The 27,064-nt window shown below is 37.5% G+C and overlaps 1 protein-coding gene across 2 annotated transcripts; it reads left to right on the top strand.

Moving 5' to 3' along the window:
- On the top strand, nt 1-26,539 carry LOC128994168 (BTB/POZ domain-containing protein 3-like). 2 transcript variants are annotated; one of them, XM_054418524.1, is made up of 6 exons: nt 1-204; nt 2,911-3,061; nt 21,866-22,005; nt 22,098-22,305; nt 23,593-23,743; nt 25,198-26,539. In XM_054418524.1, exons 2-6 carry the CDS (start codon nt 2,912-2,914, stop codon nt 25,884-25,886), a joined length of 1,338 nt encoding a protein of 445 aa, XP_054274499.1. In that variant the 5' UTR covers nt 1-204; nt 2,911; the 3' UTR covers nt 25,887-26,539. The 2 variants fall into 2 exon arrangements, with proteins under 2 accessions (XP_054274499.1, XP_054274500.1); XM_054418525.1 differs by lacking the exon at nt 2,911-3,061.
- The last annotated feature ends 525 nt before the right edge of the window (nt 26,540-27,064 follow it).

The raw sequence follows: 27,064 nt of genomic DNA, 5'->3' as shown, positions 1-27,064 counted from the left end.
GACACTCATGTTCCAGGAATAGGAATTTTATTTCATTTCTTCTGTGAAGTTTGTTTAAATAATTAAATACGACAACGGACAAGTAGAAGAAGAGAGGTTTAACAACTGAACTAACTTCTACTTGCCACTTCAGAAGTGTAACTTAGTGAGGGAGTATGATTTATCTATGGTGGTAGCCTAGTAGAAGTAGAAGTCAGTAGCAAGGTAAGAGACCAGAATTAGGCGTACAGTAAATGAATTAACAAAACAACCTTAGACTACCGGTACCTAACTTAGGCCTAGGCCTATAATAGGCTAACCTAGATTATCACATTCACAGAGGATACGCATCCGGCATCCAGTAAGTTAACCGGACGTGGATTAGGCATCCGGCAGTTAAGAACTGTCATAACCTAACCTAACCAACCAAACTTGCTGATAAGTTAGTGAAAAAATTGAATGAAGGTTTACTTAAATAATGCTGTTCATAAAATTATAAATGACAAAAATTTTAACAAAAGATATAGCCTACCTAAGTTACCTAACTTACAGTTAAGAAGAAATGGCATTAAAAGCAAAATCTTTGACACTGATGGGATTCTTGTATATCAGCCGAGCACTATCCACTACACCACGAACACTGATGGCTGTAAATCGTATCGTTGTGGTAATGGCGTAGGCCTACCGGGATCCCACAACCCGGTGACGTGACTGCTGGACGCTTAACCCACGTCCGGTTACTGGTCGCGTATCCTCTGTGTATCACATTTCTCTAAGTTAGTCTATTTAAGCCTAATTGCTTAAGTAGGATAATTGATTTTAGGCTAGTTCTTGTTAAATGAACTTAAAGAAATGTAGTCCCTCGACTTCTTAAAACGTGTTCCATTATATTTTGCTGTGTGCCTAACCTAAGTTCATACCTTGGTAATTATTTAAGTTACTAATAACTTAAGTTAGGCACCTCCGAAAGAATTTTTAATTTGTATATCCTAGATCTTTATAGTTTTTTACCTCCTGAATCCAAATATAGGCCTCCTACCTACCATTTTTTTTACAGTGAAAGGCTATTAACTAAGGATATCGCTGGTTAGCCTTCCATCGGGTGCATCACGGAAGGGCTTACCTCCGGCCCCGGGTCACTATATTTTTTGTTATAAAAAGCATAAGTTAGTTTGCATTTGGTAGGGCTGTCGCCTTGGACTAACAAATGATTCATTTTTCAATTAGGCCTACACCATAGGGGTTTTATTTCACATACTAAGTTTATTGCATTTTTTCTAATAGCTTCGGCAAAATAAATTGTCCTTGTATGAAATTATTTTTTACATAGGGTGACCCGGGGCAATTCTGGCACGGGGCAATTATAGCAATGGCCTATATTTTTTTTAAATTTCAGCTTTACAGATCAGTGAAGCAATATTTGTTATTTCAGCATATACCTCCTATATATAGGAAAGCATTTTTGTAAAAATAAAATGTTTGCAGTAATTTTTATTAGCGATTAAAAAAGTACTTTCTTCCACAGCCCGAGGATATCGAAACATCGCACACGGCTAATTTTTTTTCCCCTATGAATTTTATATTTTATTTTTTTTTATACTCAAAGATAATTGTTCAGACTTAAAACTTCATGAACAAAAATAGTAATAGCAGTTATCCCTTTAAGATATTTAAATTTAAATGGGTGCTATAATTGCCCCATTTTCATATGCTATGGGGCAATTGTGGCAAAGAACCCGGGGCAATTATGGCAGCTATATATCTTTATACAAATAATGTATAAATTAAAGAATAAATTGTATAACAACGTGTGTTATGTGTAATATGTTTCATTTCAGTTCATTTGGATGGCTTTGTAAACACCTTTTGCTTAGATTACTCTATGGCAGCCTGATTATTTTTATTGTTTATTGTTGCTAGAAGTTTTGAGGTTAAGGCCCTTGTACGCTTGTACTGTCTTACCGGTTTATTCACAACTTCCTTATAAATAGAGATAGAACAAAAATTAAAACACCATCTTAAACAGCTAAATTAGGCCTATGCCATGATTGCCCCAATGTCAGAGCAATTTAAACAATAAGGAAAATATAAGGTATTGCTATAATTGCCCCAAGGTTGGGGCAATTCTGGCATCTGACACTCCAAAAAAAAAACCTCAAACCCCCTTAAGGGGAGTTTGAGATTGTTGTCTAAATATATGAAAACACTAGAGGAATAACATAGAATTACTATGGTAATTGTCAAAATAAAATGAAAAATATGTTCACCGCGGTACAAGCAGTTAAAGTTAAGGTTCACGTCTGGCTGCCAGAATTGCCCCGGGTCACCCTAAGACCATAGGTTTTTCCATGTCATACACTAAGTTATTGCAATTTTTTTTGTTTATACAATAACTTAGTGCCGTACTGTATATGTAGGCTATAAAAAGTATGTTTTTATTATCCACAGAACTTAACTTGTGTATTTTTATTGTTTATTATAACATTTTCTATTGAAATTAAATTAAATGTTATTTGTCACATATAATTTACATAATTGTGATAATCACCAGTAAACATATGACACGTCAGTTTTTCAAAAAAAAATACATGATATTATATATTTTATTTCATTGTAGTTAATAATTTATATATACAACTTATAACCTACCTAATAGTTTTGTAATGGGAGGAGGAAGTGTTTGGCAATGTTGTGTGAGTAGGCTGGTAATGATGTTGAACAATAACTTGTGCTGACCTACAGAAGGCTGTAGCTTTAAGTAGGCCAGTACACTTACTTAATCAGGGTGTCAGTTTTGGTGGGTAGTGTTTGTGTGGTGCACCGGAAGACAGGGTCCTGCTGGAGGAGCTGGACAAGTAAGACAATCTTAAGGGTTTTCATATACTATTGAATAAGCCTAAGTTAGTAAAAAAATGCTGTGATTGTTTGCAGGATGTCACTAGGGCCTGGTTCCGCGGCTAAGGCCAGTGGAATGGAAGTGGTTGTGGCAGGTGCAGATCCTGATTTTATCACCTTTCTGTTTGATCCTGAAGAGCAGTACAACTGCTACTTCGTAGTGGGAAACCCTGAAGTTGGAGACACGGTAAACTAATAATACAGTTTAAAAACATCTGATTATAGGTTGCAGCCTACTTAAGTAGCTCTTGCTGAAAATATTTTAAAATTAGTAAATGAAATAAAATGAAAAATACTTTATTCCATCAAAAACACAAATATTTGTTACACAGAATTGAACAAACAGATGGATTATCCTCCACATAGGTGGGGAATGAGCAGTCAATCATCTTATTTGATAGAAAATTTAATTAATAATTAAAATTATAAAACGCACACACACAACACACTTCAGCTCAGTTGCACCAGGACATCAGGCGGGCTGCTGGCTCCACACTTCCATTAGTTAAGCCGTCTTTGCTCTGTCCCTGCATGTCCTTAGGAACCTTTCGCTCACTCACAGTCATTGGTATGCACACAAACAACACAGCCTGACAGCCATACATTGTTGTATTTGACTGTGACGGCGTTAGAAGGAATACATGTGTAATGGTCACACTTTATTGGGGGGTTCGTTTTAATTATTTAAAGGCCGCGAAGGCTTGAGCGCGCTTGACAACAATGTCACACATGTCCACTGCAGCTGGTCATGTATCCTAGTTCGAGACTCGGCCGCTGTCACCTTGAAGCGCTGCCGTAGACGTGGTGGGGAGAAGCCGAGACCAGCGGACAGTGGACAGTTCTTGAGGGTCGGCGTCGAGCGTTAGGTTCGCGCACACCAACCAACCCTCCTTAGGCCGTGCGAGCGAACCAAATAATAAGGTATCCGGACGAAGGCGAGAGTAACCCGGATGTAAATCTGGAAGTGTCGAGTTACGTAAGTACACTGTATATAGCTAGCGTATACGTTGTATTCATCCCCGTATCCACTTTGGCGAGGGAAATTGCGTTATTTATTAGGCTATTCTAGGACGTTTATCGTAGTTTATTATAGAATAACGTAGTTTATCGACCGACGCTGCGAGTGTAGTGTCGCAGTCACATACGCCGACTTTTAGTCATCCAAAGTGGTTTTGTTTTATTGTAATCAGGAGTTTTTATTTATTTTCCTTAAAGCCAAGAAGAATTGGCCTAGGTGCCTTCTACGTTTTGTTTTATTTCCTTATTTACTTATCGCGAGTTAGCGTCGTTTTCTTTTAATTCCGAGAAGATTATTTTTAGTTTTATTTCGAGAAGTGAGATCTTTCGTTAAGCCTAGGAGCTGGTTATTTATTTTATTTCCTAATCGTCGCCTATTTATCTATCAGCCCTAGTAGTTAGCTTAGACTTGGCCTTGTCAGCGCGTCGCTGTGCTGACACCAAGTTATAGGAGTAACTATAGTTAGTGTATTCCTTAATAGCAACTCGTGTACGGTGCGTCGACGTGCCGAGGTACACAGTGTGTACTTGTGTACTAGCAGATCGGCGCGACATTAACATCTACGAAGATCCAGAAGTGGGAAGCGAGCGACGAGGATTGTCAGCGAGACCCTGGACTACTCGAGCTGTCCGAGCAAATCGGAGGTAAGTTTATGATAGGTGCCCTACCCGACATAAACACCTCACAAAGTGGCGCCTCCGAACAGGGACATTGAAAGTTTCGTTATTATCGTAATATTCATACGTGCTTCACGTATTGGCGCCCGAACGGTAAAATCGATATCGTAGTGGTTTTTTCTTTGGAATATAAGAAAAAGCGAAAATGGTAGGATCGAGTGTTAGCGCGAAAACTACGCCTAAAATGGTCAGAGCGGTGACTGAATCGACCTCGACTACGACGACTACAACTGCCGGGTCTTTACAAGCTCAAGTAGCGCAAACTATTTCACAACCAACTGTGCCATCGACTTTAAGTTTTCCCGCTACGACCGCAGAGGCTACTCAGCCTCAAGTAGGTACAACGACGACACAGTTAATGGTACCAACGACTTTAAATTTACTTACTACGACTGATCGTACGTTGACGTCTAAGAGTCCCTCAGAGGATGACCCGCGAATTGGGTGGATTCACACGTTAACCAAGGATGAACTTCGTTACGAAATGAGTCGATACGGTTTGCCTAATATGGGGACAGTCGACGAACTTCGTAAGTCGTTTTGTAAATTTTGGAAACATGGCATTCCCCGAGCAGTGTACGGTAAGGACGTGAATGATAGCGTGGACGGTGCGACTGCACTTCCACACCGGTACGACACGGGATATGTCGACTCGCGACCAGGTGCCAGTGACATACGAAGTGCGGAACTTGACAGAGTACGGGAGATAGTTGGTTTGCCTCCAGGAACCAACTTTGAGGACGTTTGTCGTTCGTTATCAAGCCTAACAATGCGCGCTGATAACAATCAGGCCAACAATCAGGCTAGTAATTATCCAGTCAATATGACACAATCAGATCGTTTTACAAATTCCGAGGGGTTAGTGTATAGTACACTAACCAGACCAAGTGTTAACTATGCTTTCGACACCTCCCACTCTACAGATTCGATTCATCGAACTACGGTGCCCGGTACCGGTCAGCGACCGTACGGTGGGTTCGCGAGCGAACAACTAGGTATTGCTACACAGGCAAGCGTGAATCACGGATTCAGTAGTGGTTTGCCTTCGTGTCACGAAAATTCGAACGTAATTCGTAAGGTTGGCGTTGACGTCTCGGCGTTGTGTAATCTAGTTCGAAAGTGGAACGTTCGTTTTGACGGCTCTAAAGACCCCGTTTCTTTCTTGGAACGCCTGGAAGAGCTTATGGAGGCCTACGAAATAAATAAGAACGATATTATACGAGCACTCCCCGAGCTACTACATAGTAATGCACTGTTGTGGTATCGAAACTATAAAGACTCCTGGCATAATTATGAGTCATTCAGATCGAGTTTCGAACTACAATTCCTACCACCGGGATACCAGCGAAATCTAGACGAAGAAATTCGGCGTCGTACTCAAGGTGACAACGAAGCTTTTAGAAACTTTGTTGTGGCTTTAACTACTCTCATGCGACGCAAGGGAACCCTCAGTCTCCACGAACAATTAAATATTTTGTATACGAATATGAGACCCGAATATAAGTTGACGATGAGGAGACACGATTTTTTCTCGGTCGACGAAATGCTCAGACAAGCGGAACACGTTGAGAGCTATTTTAGGGAAAAATCTCTTTTCCGTCCCCCTCCCCCTCCGTCAGCAGCGTTGGTCCCCGAAACGGCTTATCACCCGAGACGAGGACGCGATAATAAATCAGGAGATGATTTCGTAGTTTCGACGATTGGCGAGTGTCAGTCATCAAACGGCGTGACGGGACGATTAACCGAGAAGCGCGTAGGCTTCCGGTCAGAGGCAAGACCACGTAGGTCACGAGAACACTCTCCGAACCCCCGGACGGGTAATTTTACGAGGACTTCGTCATCTACAAAACCACGACGTAACTCGGAGCGTGAGCGCGGAGGTTCACCCCGAGAAAACAATGCAGTTCCGCGATGGCCGAATAACATGAGAGAAAAATCATATCTCACATGTTGGAACTGTGACAAGAAAGGCCACATGTTTCGTGACTGCCGTATGCCAAGAACTCTAAAGTGTTTCTATTGTAAAAAGGTGGGTATCCGAACCCATGATTGTCGGTGTCGAGAAAATTACCAAATGAGGTCAACTGAATCCTCAGTAGTGCTTTCTACGAAGACCTCCCCGGACTGGTGCGCTTGGTTAGAGAAAATTAAGCAATTCCCGGAAACCGAGAACGCTCAGATTCAGACCAACGACAGACGACCGCACGTATCGGTGACGATAGCAGGGCGAGAGTTCGCCGCGCTAATAGATACAGGTGCCGTAGTCACGTTGATCGGCACGGCGGTGGCACGTCACTTGGAACAGTCTGGAATTATGTCTGTTTTGACTCCTATGGTAGTGAGACTCGCCAACGGTAGTTATTCGAAGTCGCACAAGTCCTATCCGTTCAAAGGTCTATTGAAAGGACGAATGGAAGAGTTCCATGCTCTGTATCTTCCCTCGCTTACCAGTGACATAGTTCTCGGGATCGATAGCTTAGAGCGACTGAACTTGGTGACATACCACGTGGAGGTAGAGAATACGAGACCGGACGCGGCTGATGGAGTGAACGAACGGCACGGTGTTGAGGCTCAGTACCAGACAGGTACCGCCAACAATGTGGCTGGTGCGTTATCGCGACCGGCAGAAGGTGTCGCCGAGTATACCTCCATCGAGACAGCGGTGTGTCCCCTTCAAGTATGCGTTAACTCGGACGCTAAAACACCAGGGAGTGATCCAGAAAGGTTGAATAAACGATCTGGTGGCACAGACAGATGGTACGGTAAACTTCGGACCAAGGTGAATGTTAATCCCGGGAGTTTCGATAAATACATTATTCGTAGCGGCAAGCTATTTCGGTTGAACGGTCGGAAGGATACGGACAGTGATAGTCGCGATCAGAGAAGGAGGATGGGTGCTCTTAAAAACGAGCGCCAAATGTCCGTTGCAAGTCGAAAGGATAATCGGTCGTCGCCGAGTGATATCCATGTCAAGCGTAGGAACGGTTTCCTGAGGTTGTGCGATACAACTCAGCCAAATCGTAGATTGACATCTAACTTTGACAAACAGGTCGATACTTCTCTTTTGCATAGGCGTGAGAGGAGAGCGTTCTCCCCGCCAGAGAAGAAGGGCCGAGCGTTGGGTGCTGGGATGGTTTGTCGCCTCGCCCACTAGAAGAAGCGTTTGTACGAGCGAAGATACCTGTAGGCAGGTACCTTTTTTTTGTTTGTTTTTTTTCTCGCCAAAGTGAAAAGGGGGTGTAATGGTCACATTTTATTGGGGGGTTCGTTTTAATTATTTAAAGGCCGCGAAGGCTTGAGCGCGCTTGACAACAATGTCACACATGTCCACTGCAGCTGGTCATGTATCCTAGTTCGAGACTCGGCCGCTGTCACCTTGAAGCGCTGCCGTAGACGTGGTGGGGAGAAGCCGAGACCAGCGGACAGTGGACAGTTCTTGAGGGTCGGCGTCGAGCGTTAGGTTCGCGCACACCAACCAACCCTCCTTAGGCCGTGCGAGCGAACCAAATAATAAGGTATCCGGACGAAGGCGAGAGTAACCCGGATGTAAATCTGGAAGTGTCGAGTTACGTAAGTACACTGTATATAGCTAGCGTATACGTTGTATTCATCCCCGTATCCACTTTGGCGAGGGAAATTGCGTTATTTATTAGGCTATTCTAGGACGTTTATCGTAGTTTATTATAGAATAACGTAGTTTATCGACCGGCGCTGCGAGTGTAGTGTCGCAGTCACATACGCCGACTTTTAGTCATCCAAAGTGGTTTTGTTTTATTGTAATCAGGAGTTTTTATTTATTTTCCTTAAAGCCAAGAAGAATTGGCCTAGGTGCCTTCTACGTTTTGTTTTATTTCCTTATTTACTTATCGCGAGTTAGCGTCGTTTTCTTTTAATTCCGAGAAGATTATTTTTAGTTTTATTTCGAGAAGTGAGATCTTTCGTTAAGCCTAGGAGCTGGTTATTTATTTTATTTCCTAATCGTCGCCTATTTATCTATCAGCCCTAGTAGTTAGCTTAGACTTGGCCTTGTCAGCGCGTCGCTGTGCTGACACCAAGTTATAGGAGTAACTATAGTTAGTGTATTCCTTAATAGCAACTCGTGTACGGTGCGTCGACGTGCCGAGGTACACAGTGTGTACTTGTGTACTAGCAGATCGGCGCGACATTAACATCTACGAAGATCCAGAAGTGGGAAGCGAGCGACGAGGATTGTCAGCGAGACCCTGGACTACTCGAGCTGTCCGAGCAAATCGGAGGTAAGTTTACGATAGGTGCCCTACCCGACATAAACACCTCACACATGGATACGAAATAGCTGTCGATATGCCCGCGTCTGACTTCCACTAACCATTTGTTTACGAGTTTTTTTAAAATATTTTAGCAGACTGCACGGCTCCGGATTTTTAAGCTGAGTCGGCAATTTTGAAAAAATAACAGTTGCAATGTACTGAGGAGACGTTTTATTAATACTTTTAGTGATCTTAGGTAACTTCTCTATCCCGGTGTTCAAAGCAAATCTTGTGAGATAGTTGTGAGAAGTTTGTTTAAAGAGGGAATTTTTGTTTTGAAAATGTATAGGTGTCCATAAAAAACGTTTCACAGGAATTTGGGAAATAAATCCTCTTACTAAAAGGAAGAAAAAAGTTAATGTGAAGGTATGTCTGAAAATGCATATTTACCCAGTTATCCGCCATTTAGTTTTTTATAAAAATATTTTTATTTGTCAAGTTTTTCATTCAATGATGATGAAATTTGGTAAATATGTTAACATACACAAGACCTATTATAGAAAAAATAATAAAGTTGTTCCGATTGTAAATTTCAAAAAGGCGGCCGTTTGAATTTTTATAACTTAAATAACTCAAAAAGGGCTAATTCTATGAAAAAATGTCAAGAATTTTTATTTTAGGATTTGTCACGATATTTTAGCACTTATCAAATGATACCAAGATCAAAAATATCGAACGACTAACAACTGAAATAGAACTTTTTTAGCTGTAGGACCAGGCAAAATTAAGGGTTCCCGACTAACTTTGCCTTATTTTTACACAAAAACTTTATTTTTCAGTTATCTTTTGTCCGATCTTTTTGATCTTGGTATCTTAAGATAGGGAATTGGAAATACTAAAAGAAATTTTTCTTGACATGTTTTCATAGAATTAGCTGTTTTTGAGTTATTTAAGTTATAAAAATTCAAACGGGCTTTTGAAATTTACAATCGGAACAACTTTATTATTTTTTCTATAATAGGTCTTGTGTATTTTAACATGGTTACCAAATTTCATGATCATCGAATGAAAAACTTCACAGATAAAACTATTTTTTTATAAAGAACAAAATTGCGGATAACTGGGTAAATATGCATTTTCGGACATACCTTCACATTAACTTTATTCTTCCTTTCAGTATGAGGATTCATTTCCCAAAAGTCCTGAAATGTTTTTTATGGACACCCTGTATAATTAATGATCTTATATAAAGCTGTGAAAGATTAAAAACTTTGAACTCGTCAAAGACATGTTCTGAGGGGTAGCGTTGAGGTTTCCGTAGAGCAATTTTTATAATGGCTTTTTTGAATAATTTTGATAGGGGCCAGAATACTTTTATAGCCACCACTCCACGCTAAGTTCCCAAATTGTAGAATAGACTGAAGGCTATGTATGCATGGTAAATGTTTTTTAGAAGATCGAGAGGTAAAATTTTTGTTAGGAAAAACAAAAATGAATTTACGTAGTTTACATCTTATTTGATTTATATAATGAAACATAATGACACCAAGCTCATTGATCAAATTCAGTAAAACTTCATTAATGTGGACTACAGTTCCATGTAGTGTATACTGTATATTGAGGAAGAAATGCAGTGCTATTTCAGAACTATTACGACAGTTACTTAATCTCATTACCAAGTGATAGCTGGTCTTAGTCAGTAACAAAGCTACAAAAGGCATCACACTTCATTCTACACTCATCCTTCACTCACACTTTGGGTTAAAATACGCACATAGGTGGTGTCCCCATCTTAAATGAATATGAATATATGACAGTAGCAGCTGTGAGTTACCTACTGAAAACTGGCATGAATGCTTCTAATTCATTCAGAAACTTTGTTAGCACGGCTATTCAGAATCAAAACATCCTAAAACAGTAAACACCAGCCATGAAATATGCAGACAAGTGACACTCTGACAATGTCAGTTTTTTTTATCTTTGCAAGAATTTCAGTTATCTTACTATCATCACTGTTCTCTCCATTTCTGAAAAACTTTCTCTTTAGTTTTTTTCTTATCTTGAGTGTGAATCACTTCATAAGTTAAAAAAAAACTAATGGTTTTCATTCATAAAAAGTGCTATTGATAAAAGCTTCCATAAAAAATGTTTTGAGTGAGCGTAGCGAACGAACTTCAACCTTGAGGCGATTTAGCGTAGCGAACGAGCTAACCTGAAGGCAAGTGAGCGCAGCGAACGAGCTCCAACCTAAAGGTGAGTGAGCGTAGCGAACGAACTTCAACCAGGACGTGAATGAGCTATGCGAATACTTATGAAGTTAAACTGGGCGAAGCCCGCGGGTACAGCTAGTCACTTCATAAGTTAAAAAAAACTAATGGTTTTCATTCATAAAAAGTGCTATTGATAAAAGCTTCCATAAAAAATTTACTTTGAGAACTTTTAATCTTAATAAGAGTTCAGATAAGAAAACTTCACTATACAGGAAACAAGTGTAAACCATGAAAATAAGAATTTATTTTTAGTAAGAGTAACTTATTGCATTTGCCACTTAATATTTCAGCATATTTTAGGCTGGCAATGCAGTTTGTAGTTCTGATAGTTAGGATTAATTTCATCTATTCATTTCCTTCAAACTCAGCAGATCTGTATTTTGATAACTCGGTCACTACATGTTTCCTACCAATTTCCCCGATTGAGAGGCAAGTAAGAGACATGTAGGCCTACTATACTCATTTAGTTAACTGTAGTCAGCCAAAATATAGACCAGGAATTGTACGAGAATTCTGTTGAACGAAAAATGACAGTGAATTGTACTTTAATTTAGTATGGGCCGAGAGTTAATTTAATATCCTATCGCCGACACTCCATTCATTGACTGCATTCAATTGGTTCTCTTCCAACTTAACAAAATTGTATTTACCGGTGACGAGTGTTACCGCAACTGCGAGAGACGATCACGGTATCCCTGAGGCTGCAAGATATAGCAACGAGTGGTACCACGGAAACAATCACAGTATAGCTGAGACGTGGTATCGGGTCAGGAAAAATCTGCTTGCGGGCTATGTTGGTGACTCTTGGTGATAGATAGACCCACAAACACCTCATCTTACAAAATACTTCATACAGTCGACTCTTGATAACTCTAGCCTCAATAAGTCGAATTCCTTGATAACTCAAATTTTTTTCTGTTCCCTTGAGAAAATCTGCCTGAATCGAAAAAAAAACCCATGCGTAACTCGAATTAATTTTGCACCCGAATTTTACCTCTATAACTCAAAGTTCAGTAGATAAGTCGAAGTCTTTAAATACATTACCTCTATAACCCAAAATTTTCAGATCAACCCTCGCTAACTCGAAGCTGTGCTGTGTTTATAGCGAACCTGTGTTAGGTCATAGACCTAGCTGAACAGGCCTGGACATGTCGCTGAATTGTCCGACTGTCTGCCAAAAATCGTTTATTTGTACCTCTATAACTTGAATTTTATTTTGTTTACCTCTGTAAGTCGAATTTAGTGAAATATTACCTCTATAACTCAAACTATTCTTAAGTCGAACTGTACGTAACTCGAAGAAAACAGCCGTTCCCTTGAAATTGGAGTCATCGAGAGTCGACTGTAAATATACTGTTATCATATTGTAACTTTCTTTTTAACGGTACACGCCATATCCCACTGACTAGCTGCCATGTTAGTCAAAGACTGCCTAAGAGGTAAACAAAATTGTGAACTGTATGCTATGTCGAACTTTAACCTTTCGTCGATTCAAAACTTAAAGCTTGGCAATACAATTTTTTTTTCTTTAAAAGAGGGTTTTAGATTATTTAACGATTAGGCCTAAATATAATAGTCAGTTACCCCTGTTGCAGTTAACCTGCAGCCTGAGGGAATTTTCATTGACCTGATTAAACTACACTTGAATATATTTGCTTAAACATGTTAAACAGATTTTTTGTAAGCTTAAAAATAACATCATGTAATAGGCCTACTTATGTTTGCTCTTTGCTACTTAACCTCTTGGAGTCCGGTTTTAGCTATGTCAGTGATTTACTGCAGTCCGGGTTTTTTTCGATGAAAATGTAGATACTTTTTCAAAAATTTGTATGAAATCAGTAAATAGTTTAAACATATCAATATATGTATTTATTTTGTTTGCAATGAAGAGAGGAATCAGAAAATAACATAACAAATTAAAAGTTTTAGAGTTTATTTTATTTTATTTTTTGAAAAAACAAAAAAAAACAAAAAAATCGAACATAAATTTAAAAAGTAATGGTTCTGTAAAAGTACAAATTATTTGATATTAAAAATCTATTATAAACATCTGTTAGACAATTTAATTCCTTACATAGAAATATATACATCAACTAAAGAATACTATATTTTACATGAGCTATGTTCAAAAAAACGGAAAAGCGTAAATCGCAAAAATGTGACTTTGCACGCCATTTATTGTAATTTAGAAAAATAATTTTGAAAATTTATAAAAGCTGTTAGAAATTTACATTTTGTAATCTAATGTTATAATTCAACTTATAAATCATGTAAAGCACATAAACACACATATATAATATATATAAATATATACGAGGTGTTAGCCCGTCCTACGTACGGGAATTCAGTAGTCAGTTAAAACCGTGTACAATTCAGATCAGCTAGTTTACACATATATAAAGACAAAGTTTCTTGCAGTTTTAATGTGTAAACAGCAGCTTTGATATAAAATCATGTTAGGCTGAAGCCTAATTTGTACCAAGCCTACTACAAAATCATATGTAAAATAAATAAAACCCAAGAAAGAGACATTCAACTTACTTTCTAAAACTGTTGGAGTGTGTGGTAGTCCTTCATGCAAGGGTACACGCAAAGAGGAACGCCGCATTCAGCACACATGTACGGTGTGTCCTTCCTTTTCTAGGGCCTAAACTTAGTGTTAGAACAAACATGGCAGTAGCGACGAGGTTTCAACTTTTTTTCAGTTGGTGGGATCGGTGTGAGGAAGTGTCGTTGGGTGAGACGGAGTGGAATCTCGCCTTTTGATGGTCGCCCACCTTGAACATTTGTTCTCATCACACAGTGATGTTCCAAAATCTGCCTGACGAGCTCCCTGCGATAATCTGGTAGCTTCAAATTCTTGTTTCTTTTTTGGACTTCATTGTGCAGAATATATGAATTTCTGATGGTTACGTCCAAGAAGTGGAAAAAAAGTTCCTTGTACCACTTGATACTTTTTCTTGCAGAACAGTTGAAGGACAGTTGCATATCGCCAATATCGATAGCCCCCATGTTTTTGTTGTAGTCCACCACTGACAAGGGCTTTTTGATTTCCTCCCCAGTTTCCCAGTTGTTTTTCCCTATGCCAATCATGTCGCTGGTATGCATCGGACTTAGCATCCTAACCTCTCTTTTATCTTGCCAACGTAGGTACATCATATTTTCTGTACAATGTACATCTGTTTTACCTACATCTAAGGGGGCTAGTTTTTTTGGTAAACCCTGTTGATTGGGATTGACTGTACCACATATGTTTGTGTTGCGCTTCATCAGTTCCTGAGCTAGTGATGGTGAAACGTACCAATTATCCAAAAACAATTTATGCCCCTTATCGAAGTAGGGTTCTGTTAGTGTTAGCACCACTTGCCCCGTCATGCCTTTTTCTTTTAATTCTGCAAACTCAAGTTCCGTTTCTAAATAGGGAAGGATGTTCAAAACATAGCCTGTTAGACAGTCTGAGATCACAAACATTTTGATTCCAAATCTTGTTCGCTTTGAAGGAATGTACTGTCTAAAGGCTAACTTACCCTTATAGAGAAATAACGTCTCATCTATCACCAGTTTTTCAAAGGGCTTGAATTTAGATGCAAACATTTTGTTCAACGTACATAAAATTGGTCGAATTTTGTGAATCCTGCCAATTGATTAAGGATTGGGCACAAAAAATTGGTTGAAATGAAGGGTTTTCAATATATTTTTGAAACGATTCCTACTCATAACCTGCCCAAAGCTCTTTGTTTCCAGTAGTGAATCTGTAGACCAATAATCATTTATTTTATTTTTTCGGACCTGAGACATTAGAATACACAAGACGAGGAAGCAGACAATCTCATCCTCGTCAACCGGTTTCCATGTACTTAGCTCGTCAACAGAAGCATAATTTGGGAGTTTGGTAATTACATCTGTAAAATAAGAATTTGTTTCTGATACAATATGAGTTATCAGTTCCATGGTAAAAAGCTGCAAAAACATTTCTAAATATGGCGATCCTTTAGGTATGTCATTATGGATTCCGGATGTTGTGTTGTCAAATTCAAACAATGTGGGAGAGAATGTCTGGCTTGACTTCCACGGGAATGTTATTTCTGGCTTCTTATTCACATTATTTATTTCTCTTTTTTTAGCTGCAAGCACAGGCCTAGCAGGTCTACCTGTTCGTTTATTATTACGCCTAGGCCTAACTCTAATATTATTCATAGGCCTATCTGTAGTGTTATGCCTATGTTCCTGAGCAGTAAGTGAGTCTAAGCCTATCATTGCATCATCTTCAGCCTCATAATTTTCTTGGTCAGCAACTAGTCCTGGCATTGTTGTTTCACTCTCATTTTCATCTACATCCATATATACAAGGTCTTCTTCATCAACAACTTGTTAAAATTGAATCAACTATTCTTTAATAACACTCACACAATAATAACTTTTATTTACTTATAATCATAACAAAACTAGATATATAACATATGATTTTATAAAACAGGTAATAAGTAAATTGGATGATGTAACTCCAACACACCCTCTCAACATCATGCCTAGTAAAGTCCTAGGTAAAAGAGTGATCTTTTAAACACTTGCCCTAGAAGTGGCTTTGTTAAAAGGTCCGCTTGATTATTTTCACTTGGACAGTATTCCAGAAATACTTCGTTCTTATTTATCATTTCTCGGACGTAATGTTTTCGAATATCTAAATGTTTTATTCTAGCACTCATCTTTTCATTTTCAATAAACTTGATACAGCTCTGATTGTCTTCAAATATTACTGTAGGATTTTCTTGGAGGAAGCCCATATCTTTCAACAATAGTCTTAACCACACTACTTCTTGAGTGGCTAAGCTTGCGGCCATGAATTCAGCTTCTGTTGAAGAAAGAGTGACATTGGTCTGTTTTTTACTAATCCAGTTTATAGTGCTGTTTCCTAACTTGTACATCATTCCGCTGATTGATTTTCTATCTGCTAAGTCACCCCCCCAATCAGCATCTACATAGCATGACAATTTCAATTCTTTTTCCACCCCTAATTTTAATTTCTTGTCAATGGTACTTTTCAGATATCTTATTATTCGCTTTACAGCATTCCAATCACTTTGGGTGGGTTTTTCAACTCTTCTAGCTAGAATTCCAACAGCTGACAAAATATCCGGTCTTGATGTCACAGCAAGATAAAGAAGTGATCCTATTGCCTTCCTGTACATTTTGTTATCCGGCAGATCTGGTGACATAGCTGTTGAGTTGATAAATCCAACTTCCATTGGTGTTCTTGCTGGTTTACTGTTTTCCAGCCCATGTTCAATTATGACTTTATTTATTTTTCTTCTTTGGTGAATGTAAAAGTCTCCATCCATCTTATCAATTTCAACTCATAAGTAGTTGTGAACAACTCCTAAGTCTTTCATTTCAAAGCATTGTGTCAGTTTTTGAAATGTTTTCTTGACATTTTCAATTGATCCAACACACAAAATGTCATCAACATGAACCACTACGTATGTATAATTCCCATCAGTATTACTCGTATATAAACAAGGGTCAGAATTGCTTTTTTCAAATCCCATGCTCATCATTGTTGTATTCAGTGTTTCATTCCAGGCCCGAGCTGCTTGTTTTAGCCCATAAATTGATTTCTTTAATTTATAAACTTTATCTTCATTATCAGATTTCACAAAACCTTCGGCCTGTTGCATATATATTTCTTCTTCTAACTTTCCATTTAAAAAGGCTGTTTTTACATCAAAATGATGCACAGTCAGATCTTTTGTCGCTGCTATGGTTAGTAAAATTCTTACTGTTGTTGAATTAACAGGAGCAAATATTTCATCATAGTCTTCTCCATATTTCTGTGAGTAGAGTAACCTTTGGCTACTAAACGTGCCTTATAGCGCTCAACCATACCGTCATCTCCATACTTTGCTTTAAATATCCATTTACATCCAACTGCTGTTTTCTGTGGAGGTAAATCTACAAGTTCCCATGTATCATTTTTTAATAAGGCTTCCATTTCTTCTTGAGCTGCTACAACCCATTGTTTTTTCTCAGGTTCAGGCAATTTCTCCAATTGTTTCCAAGATTTTGGCTCAATCACATTTCCTTGAGCTATTAATGATAGTCTGTTAGGAGGAACACCTTTTGTTTTTCTTTCAGATTTTCTTACTTTCAAGTTAATATCATTACCTATTCTGATGATCATCTCCATTATTATCCCCATCAATCATATATGGCTCGTCATGTTCAATCTCTTCCATTTCATTTGACATATTTTCTTTAGTTTCATTTGTTAATGTTTGCCTATCATCAAGTAAATTTTTCTCATCAGTACCTTTTGGTTGATCAACTTGAACACTTCTTTGATTTTCTTCGACCTTTTCATGTCTTTGGAGTAAACTGTCTACAGGCAATACCCTAAAGCTTGAATTAGTATGATTTGCATCGACATGTGGAAAGGAAGATGTGTCAAAAACTACATCTCGAGTTGTAATGATTTTCCTATCTTCGGGTAACCACATCCTCCAGCCCTTTGATACATCTGAGTAACCAACAAATATCCCTTCTTTTGCTCTTGATTGAAATTTGTCATTTGTCTTGTCTAGGATAAAACCTTTACAACCAAACTTTTTTTAGATATGAAACATTTGGAATTTTCCTATACCATCTATGATATGGTAATACACCATCGATTGCATCTGATGGGCATCTATTCCTAACATGAGCTGCTGTTGCAACTGCCTCTGCCCAAAACGTTTGAGGAAGATTTGCTTCAATGAGCAAACATCTTGCCATGTCGTTTAATGTACGATTCATCCGTTCAGCCACTCCGTTTTGTTGAGGCGTTCCGCTACATGTTAATCTTCTCTGAATACCATTACAATTCAAAAATCCATCGAACTCTCTGTTAACATACTCTCCTCCATTGTCTGTTTGAAGATATTTAATTTTTCTTCCTGTAAAATTTTCTACTTTGTTCTTGTACCTTTTGAAAGAATCTAATGCATCACTTTTCTTCTTCAAAAAGTAAACTTCAACCCATCTTGAGCTATCATCAATAAAAGTAATGAAATATTGAGATTTTCCATGTGACTCAGTTTTCATTGGTCCACAGATGTCAGAGTGAATAATGTCCAGCACTTCAGATGTTCTTTCACTTTTAGGAAAGGGTCTTTTTGTAAACTTTCCTTGAATACACACCTCGCATTGTGGAATAAGCTCTTTTGTGTTCACTTTAATACCTTTAACCATATTTAAATTGATTATTCTTTTCAAGTCTCCAAAGTTCAAGTGTCCAAAATGTTGGTGCCAAGACAATAGACTTGATTTTTCACAGCTTATATTCATTTCTTCACTACTCTCTTGTACGTAATAAAGTCCATTTAACCTATTCGCATGGATCTTTGTCTGTCCATTCTGATCTATTATCAAAGCAGCATCTTTTTTAAACAAAACTTGATACCCATGGTCAGTAATTTTAGCTACAGACATCAGATTTGTTCGAAGTTCTGGTACATACAAAGTGTCATACAAATTAACGCTTAGATTTGTACTCCCATTTAAAATGTTCATATTAACTGTTCAAACCCCTCTTGCATCAGTTGATGAATTGTTGGCAAGAGATATAGGCCTACTTCTTCCATTTACAGGCTTGTACTTGGTAAATTTACTGTTCACATGAGTCATATGTGAAGTGCATCCACTGTCCAAACACCACTGTATATCTTTCATTGACAAGTTTCCAAAATAAGAGTCATCTTGTACTGAAGAATTAAGTCCTACTTCTTCTAGCTTAGCAATCGCTACGTTTTGTTGATCTTTATTTGCTTTGGGACAAAATTTTGCTTTATGCCCGATCGCTTTACATATAAAGCATCGAAACGGAAAATCAACTGATTCCGTTCTATTTCTATAAGAGTCTTTTGAAAATCTTCCTGGTTGAAATCTAACTTTATTCTGAAATTTTCCTAGCAGAGCTTCACTACTCTCTTTCTTACCATGTTCTTTTCTCGCTTCCCACTCTTCTACAATTTTTATTTTCAAAGTTTCAGGAGAAGGCAGTGCATCTCTAGTTTCAATAGCAATTCTAAAGTTTTCAAATTCATCTGACAGGGAATACAAAAGAATAATTGTCAAAAGATCCTCATTAATATCTATGTCCATTCCTTTTAATTTGTCCACTACATCAAAAAACATATTCATGTAATCTCTGACATCATAATCAGGGGTCAGTTTTGCCAAAATTAGCTTCTTTAACAAAAAGGCTTTCCTTGCTGGTCCACTGGAATCATAAATGCCTTTTAATTTTTCCCATATCTCTGCTGAAGTGTTACATCCTTTCACTTGCTTTAATTCGCTTGGGCTGATAGAGAGGATTATATCTGCCTTTGCCTTTGCATCAGTGATTAGCCAAGCAGTCATTCTTTCACCTTCTTCTAGAGGCCTTTTAATGGTTCCTAACACATACCCAAGTAAATCATTTTTAACTAAAACTGCTTCCATCTGCATTTTCCATGTGTCATAATTATTTCTGTTCAAAAGTTCAATGTGATTACTCATATTTCTTTCCATATTCCTCACTTAATTGAGTCTCATAATCTGTTAAAATTGAATCAACTATTCTTTAATAACACTCACACAATAATAACTTTTATTTACTTATAATCATAACAAAACTAGATATATAACATATGATTTTATAAAACAGGTAATAAGTAAATTGGATGATGTAACTCCAACACACCCTCTCAACATCATGCCTAGTAAAGTCCTAGGTAAAAGAGTGATCTTTTAAACACTTGCCCTAGAAGTGGCTTTGTTAAAAGGTCCGCTTGATTATTTTCACTTGGACAGTATTCCAGAAATACTTCGTTCTTATTTATCATTTCTCGGACGTAATGTTTTCGAATATCTAAATGTTTTATTCTAGCACTCATCTTTTCATTTTCAATAAACTTGATACAGCTCTGATTGTCTTCAAATATTACTGTAGGATTTTCTTGGAGGAAGCCCATATCTTTCAACAATAGTCTTAACCACACTACTTCTTGAGTGGCTAAGCTTGCGGCCATGAATTCAGCTTTTTCAACTAACCCTAAGTTTTCATCATTTTCATTCTCAGAAATAGGCCTAACACTATTTTCTTCAAAAATATTCTCTATGGTACTAAGCATGTAGTTGTCCTCAGGTAGGCCTAAATCGTAATCATTGTTACTTACATTATATACACTACTAGCTGTGTACCCGTTCTACGCACGGGGATCTTATAATATTCAGTTGAAACCTTCTTATATAACGAACAGCAGTTGGTTTGCATATTTTAAGATATGCTGGCCAAACTATTATACATAGCTTCATTTTATGTTGTTTTTTGTTGTTCCGGATCGGTATGACAATCAATAAAAGGTTAAATTACCTCTGTGTCTGCCGATCGATCCTATAACGGTAGGCTTACTTTTATTTTTACTATCTGATCTCGTTTGCATGGCTCAATCACGTCCTGGTTGAAGTTCGTTCGCTACGCTCACTCACCTGTATGTTGGAGCTCGTTCGCTGCGCTCACTTTCCTTCAGGTTAGCTCGTTCGCTACGCTCACTTGCCTTCAGGTTAGCTCGTTCGCTACGCTCACTCGCCTCCAGGTTGCAAATTAGCTGTTGTCATAAATGTAAAAGAAATAATAGTGCTAGTGCTGCACCCTGTTGGTAATCCTTGTAACTTTAATGCTATTGAACATCACAGAACAGAACCAACTTGTTTAATTGAAACAGCTGTTAAGATTCAATAATTTCATTTCTCATAAGGTTAACATGGGCTTCCAGAAATTCCACGTCAAAAATCGACAAAAACTTGATTTTCAAGGGTTTACTGTTAAATATCTAACTGTCTCATATTCGATGAAATACGTCTAAAACCATCTCATATATGTATAGTATTTGGAAAATAAGTTTCAGGCGGGACAGTGCTATAGTTATTGAGGAGTAGTTGTAATAAAGTGCGTATTTTAGCGTTACCAAGAGAATGACAGATAGACAGACAGACAGACAGACAGACAGACAGAAATTGAGATAAGGTTTGATTCGGTTTCTCTGACCTATGAAATGTAAAAATAACCAAAAAGTTCATTATTCTAAGCAATGTACAGACAAAACTCTAATTTTATTTATATAGATTTACAACATTTGGGTCAAAACAACTCGGGCCAGGAATGGGATCGTCGTAGAGGTTAGTTGAGCTCAATGCAATCTCCTGCAGGTCCAGGAACACTTGTCACCGTAGATTGTTGATGAGAATAAATAAACCCCTCTTCACTGTCAATTTCACCGTCCGATAAATCACTAAAATCATCTCGAGACAAATATTCTGATATGTTGTCCCGAAGTTTGTTAGATCGCGAATCCATTACATAATGTTTACCAAAACACAAACAAAAACAAACAACTCGCGTACGTATTACTTGAGTAAAGTGACAGCTGAGAGCGGAACGAAAACGATTCAGAACTAGCAGTGATGCAAGACTAATAGAACAAAACAAAATATCCCATGATTCCCTGGATTCCCCTGAACAGATCAATACTAAACACAACGTATTAGTGTAACAGCTGATAGCAAAAAAGAGGACGAAAATAACAAGTTGACGTCAGCTCGCATATGTGCGGGCGTGGACCGCTGGCGCGACAGTTGTCTGCTCGCATATATGCGAGCGTGGACTCCAAGAGGTTAAGAAAACAATTTTGGGATAAATAGCCAATATTTATCTGGTGATTATTTATTTTCCCGTCCAAACTATTTATTTTTCATCATCAGTTAGTTATTGTTTGATTGCAGGAGAGGATTGGTGTAGTGAAAAAGATGCTTCTGGCTCACTCTGTGGTTTTCCGAGCAGAATTACAAAATTCCAAGATTGCAGAAAAAAATGATGTTAAACTGCCTGACGTCTTCCCCCAAACTTTTAAGAACTTATTAAGGCAAGTTAAATCTCCCAGCCAATCAGAAAAGTGTTTAAATAGTTGTAAGATTTTGTGGAAATTTAAAATTATTTTAAATCTTTTGTTTTCAGATTTGTTTACGGCTACGATAACACTCAAAACTTGAGCTTTGATGAAGCAGACAACTTGTTGTACGTTGCAGACAAATATTTTATGTCCAAGTTAAAAAATAGACTTGGTATCCGCCTGATGTCTTTGTTGAACCTTACCAACATCTGCAGCCTTATGAATAACCCCGCTTGTTACACCGTTCTCGAGCTAAACTCAATGATTAATGAGGTAAGTTTGTAAAAATTTGTATAGCTCCAGGATTGTGTTAAATTTGACATGGCTATATATGCTTAATCATACAGGATTCCTACCTGTCATGAATTGTCTGATGAGCAGTGGCGGATCCAAGCTGGGGGACGAAGGGTGTGACCCTCCCCCTCAGTAATATAGAAATTTTTTTAATGCATGTATTGTCAAAATTTTGCCGTGATCGTGGAAGACGATGATGACGTTTCTATGACTATGGGAGACGAGAATCATGTCTACATGGCCGCGGGAGATGATCAGAATTCAGTCGTGAATGCGGAAGACGACTATAATGTCTGCACGACCGCAGGAGATGTTTGTAGTTTTTCCGCAATCGTGGAAGATGATGTTGATGTTAGTCTCCGCTGGGGTTATTTAGGGTTTTGCCATGACCGCCCCGACAATGACGGTGTACATACGACCGCGAGAAATGAACACAATTTTACCGCGATCAGCAAAGATGTTAGAATTTAGCCGCGAACGTGGAAGGGAACGATAATGTTTATTTGACCGCTAGATGTTCATGATTTTGCCGCGATCGAGGAAGTCAATGATGGTGTTCCGTAACCGAAATGGTTATTCAGGGATTTGCTGTGACTGTGAATTATAATATGACGATGTGGTGGGGGGGGGGCTTTACCTCTAATCTCACCCCCCCTCTATCTATAGCTGGATCCGCCACTGCTGACAAGGTGCGTCTTAGTCATAAAATTTAACTTTATACTGGGTTTAAAGTTTTCAAGGCGATTGAAGAGAGTTAAGCATGTTTGAATTTGTTTAACGAATTTCCCTATAGGGAAGTAGCTATTACCGTAGGGGGACGGAAAGACCTAGGCCAGCAGCAAACCTAAATACTCATGAAATCTGATGTTATTTAAACGTGGAAGAAATATGTCTTGTTTTTGGAAATATTGTACTATATTTCAAATCATATAAATTGAAATTCACTTAGTCAGCAGGTTTGCTGCTGCAGGGGTATTATTCCTTTATAACACTACCTTATAAAAAAAGTTAGCATTCAATTTCCATTTGATTTTTATTTATATTCACTATGTATTGTTATAACATATATTTTACCTGTAATAACTTCCTAATGTTGTGCTGTAACCCCTAATCTTAAAATCTATTCAACCTCTGAGCTATCCGAGATTCTATACCAAAGTAGTCTGGGAGTGAACTGTGTTTTTCGTACAGTAAGTAAAGAGTACAATACTGAATTGCTATTTACCTTTAGCAAGTTTGAATTGAAATGATTGTTCTTGTATTCAGATACTCCAGACAGAAACAGACAAGGTTTTGGCTAGTCCTCTGTTTCCTGACCTGTCTCCCCTCGGCTTTCTAACAATCCTGCAACAGGAGGTGTGTAATGTACCTGAAATTGACCTCTGGGCCTCTGCCATTGAATGGGCTACGCATAGAGGTAATCAGTGTTCTCACGTAATTTGATGAGTTTCTAAATATTTTTTAGTACAGTATTTAAAAAACAATTCCTGATTGAATTTTTTTTATTGATTATTGTCGAGGTTTTCTTTAAGATTTTATGTCCTCTATGCCACAAAAAGGGCAACTTTTCATGAGTTGCAAATGACCTGACAGAGGCGGCTTAAAAACAATACTAGTAAACCCAACACCCTACAGTTGTAACAAGTCTGTCTCACAGATTGTAAACCATGTCAGACAATGTGCTAAAACCATTTGGTTGAGTAACACTCCTGAGGTGTAAATGTTTATTATTTTACCTGTATTCATTAAATTTTAAAATGCACAAAAGTGGTCCTGGACAATTTAAAAATGTTAAATATCATACCATTGTTGAAGCAAACCTGTAGGCTATTAGATTATCTTATCTTATCTTACTAATATTATAAATGTGAAAGTTTGTGCCTTTGTTTGTTTGTTTGTTTGAAGCTATATCACGCATTAACTACTGGACGGATTGGGCTGAAATTTGGCATGATGATAGCTCACATTCCCGATTAACATATAGGTATATTCTTATCTCAAAAATACTTTCAGGCTACGCCCCAGTGGCTGTGTAGTTCCCCATGTTAACGTTATGAGTATTCATCTTTAAAGGGAATTAAAGAATTTAGTCAGCTGTTTTAACTAAAAAAGTTGGTTCTATGATATGCAAAAGCATTTAAAACTTATAAGATTTAACAACAGGGTGCAGCACTATATTTATTTTGCATTTTTATGAAAACTGCTATTTTGAACTAAGCAGCAACAAAAAACTGTGATATGCAATGAGAACTAACTGTCAAAGTACCTAGGATTGTTTACAGTTATGTTTATGTTTTTAGTTTCAGGAATAATTTGTGATATTTTAAGAATTTTTTTAAATGTATTTTTCTCTATCGAACAAGAACATTTTCTCTATTGGTGAAGTGGAGAACATTATGGCTATGGTAGATGTGTAATACTATAGAAAACTGTAAATTTAAAGAATCAAATTTTATCAAACTGTTTCTTCTCCCATTGCAAATGCAAAGCTTGAGTATAACTGCAATAAGCGTTTTATACTTAAATGCCAACCCCGTACGAAGGACGGGTACTCTGCTAGTACTAAAATATTTCTTTAAACATAACTGATTTATTCCCCATTAATGATTTTATCCTGTTCAATTAAAATTTAATAAATAACACTTGTTCCCTTCTCCGTTGCAGCAAACTTAAAGAACATGTTCAATCTAATGTTATTGAAAGGGGAAAAGACTTGTTTATGGAAACAGTTTGAGTAAAAATCTATTCATATGAATAAAATTTTCCTTTAAGGTTTGCTGAAAGGGGTATTTTATTTTAGTTTAATTTTAGTCTGTTCGCATAATTTTAATAGAATAGCTTTTACTCTTTTCATCAAATGATAAATTTCAGTTTCAGGAGAGTCGAAAAATGGAGAAGTCTTAAGGGATAAGTTAAATGACCATCTGAAACACATTCGAATCTGTACATTGTCTGGCGAAGATTTGATGACTCAAGTAGTACCTTCAGGAGTACTGACATATGATGAACTCAAGTTGATCGGTGAGACTCGCAGAACTAAGAAGGTACAGCCTGACCTGACAACAATCTGCAACAAGATTAAAAAGAGGGAAGAACCGTTGTCAGAATTGATGGAACAAAAATTGAACCTGGAGGATGAATATAGAAACACTACTAATCCAAAAATAACTATCAATACTAAAGGAGTCACAATTAAGTTGTGTTCAATAAAGCTTATGAGCGACAGTACAAGTCAACGACACCAATGCAGTTGCACAATAACAATACAAAAGGGGACAGAACCCCCTACTGAGATGAGGTACCAAGGACCAATCTTTGGAGGAGCTTCAAACAATACCATTTCGTTTGATGCCATGAAGAACGTGCGTTTGTCTCCAAATTCAAGCTATTCAGTGAGCCTCAGTTTTGATTGTGGGTGTAATCCTTATCTTTACCATACGATGAGATCAACAGAAAAAGGGAAACACTTTGACACTAAATTTAACACCTGTTCTGGATACACTGTTTCCTCTATAGAAACAATATGTTATAAAACAGTAGGACTAAAAAAAAATGCTTGATCTCTGAGGAGGACACAAGTTGACAATGCTGAAGAAATGCTTTCATGAATAATTTATTATTACAGTGGACATAATATTGAGAATCATATAAACCAAATAAAAAGGGATACACTCCTATACTTTATTTGAAAATATCTTGTGTGATAGAACGAAAAACACTTTGTTCATTGGATGTAAGGAAACAGTAGTTTTTACCGAACTATTTGAGTTCCTTGTGGGCCTCTTACTTTTTATGTTTTATTTAGTTTTTCATCAATGTGACAAAACTTTACTTTTTGTTACAGGACATACCGTAACTCTTATTTGTTTTCCTTGGTTAATAGTAGCCTGTTCATCCTATGATTCTGTTTTGGTTGTTTCTTGGTAAAAATATATGATTGAATTTTAAGACTTAATTTAGCATTTATCTCATATTAACTATTTGTCTGTTGAAAAAATATATTGTTTAAATATTTATGTACCTCTGTTACTATAAATTCTATTTCATGGCACTGTAAAATTTATAAAATTGCAAATTGGGCTCTGTAGTGGATAAGTAAATAAGGAACTAGTAAAACACAGCTTCCAACTGATGTAAATGTTAAATACATTTTGTTAATTCAGCTAGTAAAACTAACTTGTAAATTACTGCAAGCACCTGTCAATAAACATAACTATAAATTAACGTCTTGCCTGATTATAATAATGTCCCCTTTATTTATTTTTATAATGCTCCTATAGCATTTGATGTTATTCTAGTATCAAAGAAACTAATTATTCATTTATTAACTAAGTACGAGAGCTGGCCCCGTGGTCGAAAACTCGACCAAGAGTATGTATTGGCAAACTTCTCTATTTTCACCCCACGCTGTAAATAAAACATTTTCCCTGGGATGCACAGGAGCTGAGAGAAAAAGGTTTTCAATAAAAATGCTTGTCTATGAATAATATTAATGCATAATTATATATCATATCTCTATATTATTACTAGCTGTACCTGCAGGCTTTGCCCCGTTTACCTTCATAAGTGAGCTCGTTCGCATGGCTCAATCACGTCCTGGTTGAAGTTTGTTCGCTACGCTCACTCACCTTTAGGTTGGAGTTCGTTCGCTACGCTAACTCGCCTCCAGGTTGAAGTTCGTTCGCTACGCTCACTCACCTTTTGGTTGCAAATTAGCTGTTGTCATGAATTAAAAAAA

The sequence above is a fragment of the Macrosteles quadrilineatus genome, unplaced genomic scaffold (assembly GCF_028750875.1).
Source record: "Macrosteles quadrilineatus isolate MER2022 unplaced genomic scaffold, UCM_ALF_1.0 Scaffold_5__1_contigs__length_97177068, whole genome shotgun sequence".
NCBI lineage: Eukaryota > Metazoa > Arthropoda > Insecta > Hemiptera > Cicadellidae > Macrosteles > Macrosteles quadrilineatus.
The sequence above is the reverse complement of the archived record's forward strand: the minus strand, read 5'-3'. Positions and strand labels throughout refer to the sequence as shown.

Coding starts and splice junctions, on each gene's coding strand:
- LOC128994168 (XM_054418524.1), top strand. CDS start 2,912: ATGTCACTAGGGCCTGGTTCCGCGGCTAAGGCCAGTGGAATGGAAGTG. Junction 22,006..22,097: donor ACTTTTAAGAACTTATTAAG/GCAAGTTAAATC, acceptor TTTTGTTTTCAG/ATTTGTTTACGGCTACGATA. Junction 22,306..23,592: donor TAAACTCAATGATTAATGAG/GTAAGTTTGTAA, acceptor TCTTGTATTCAG/ATACTCCAGACAGAAACAGA.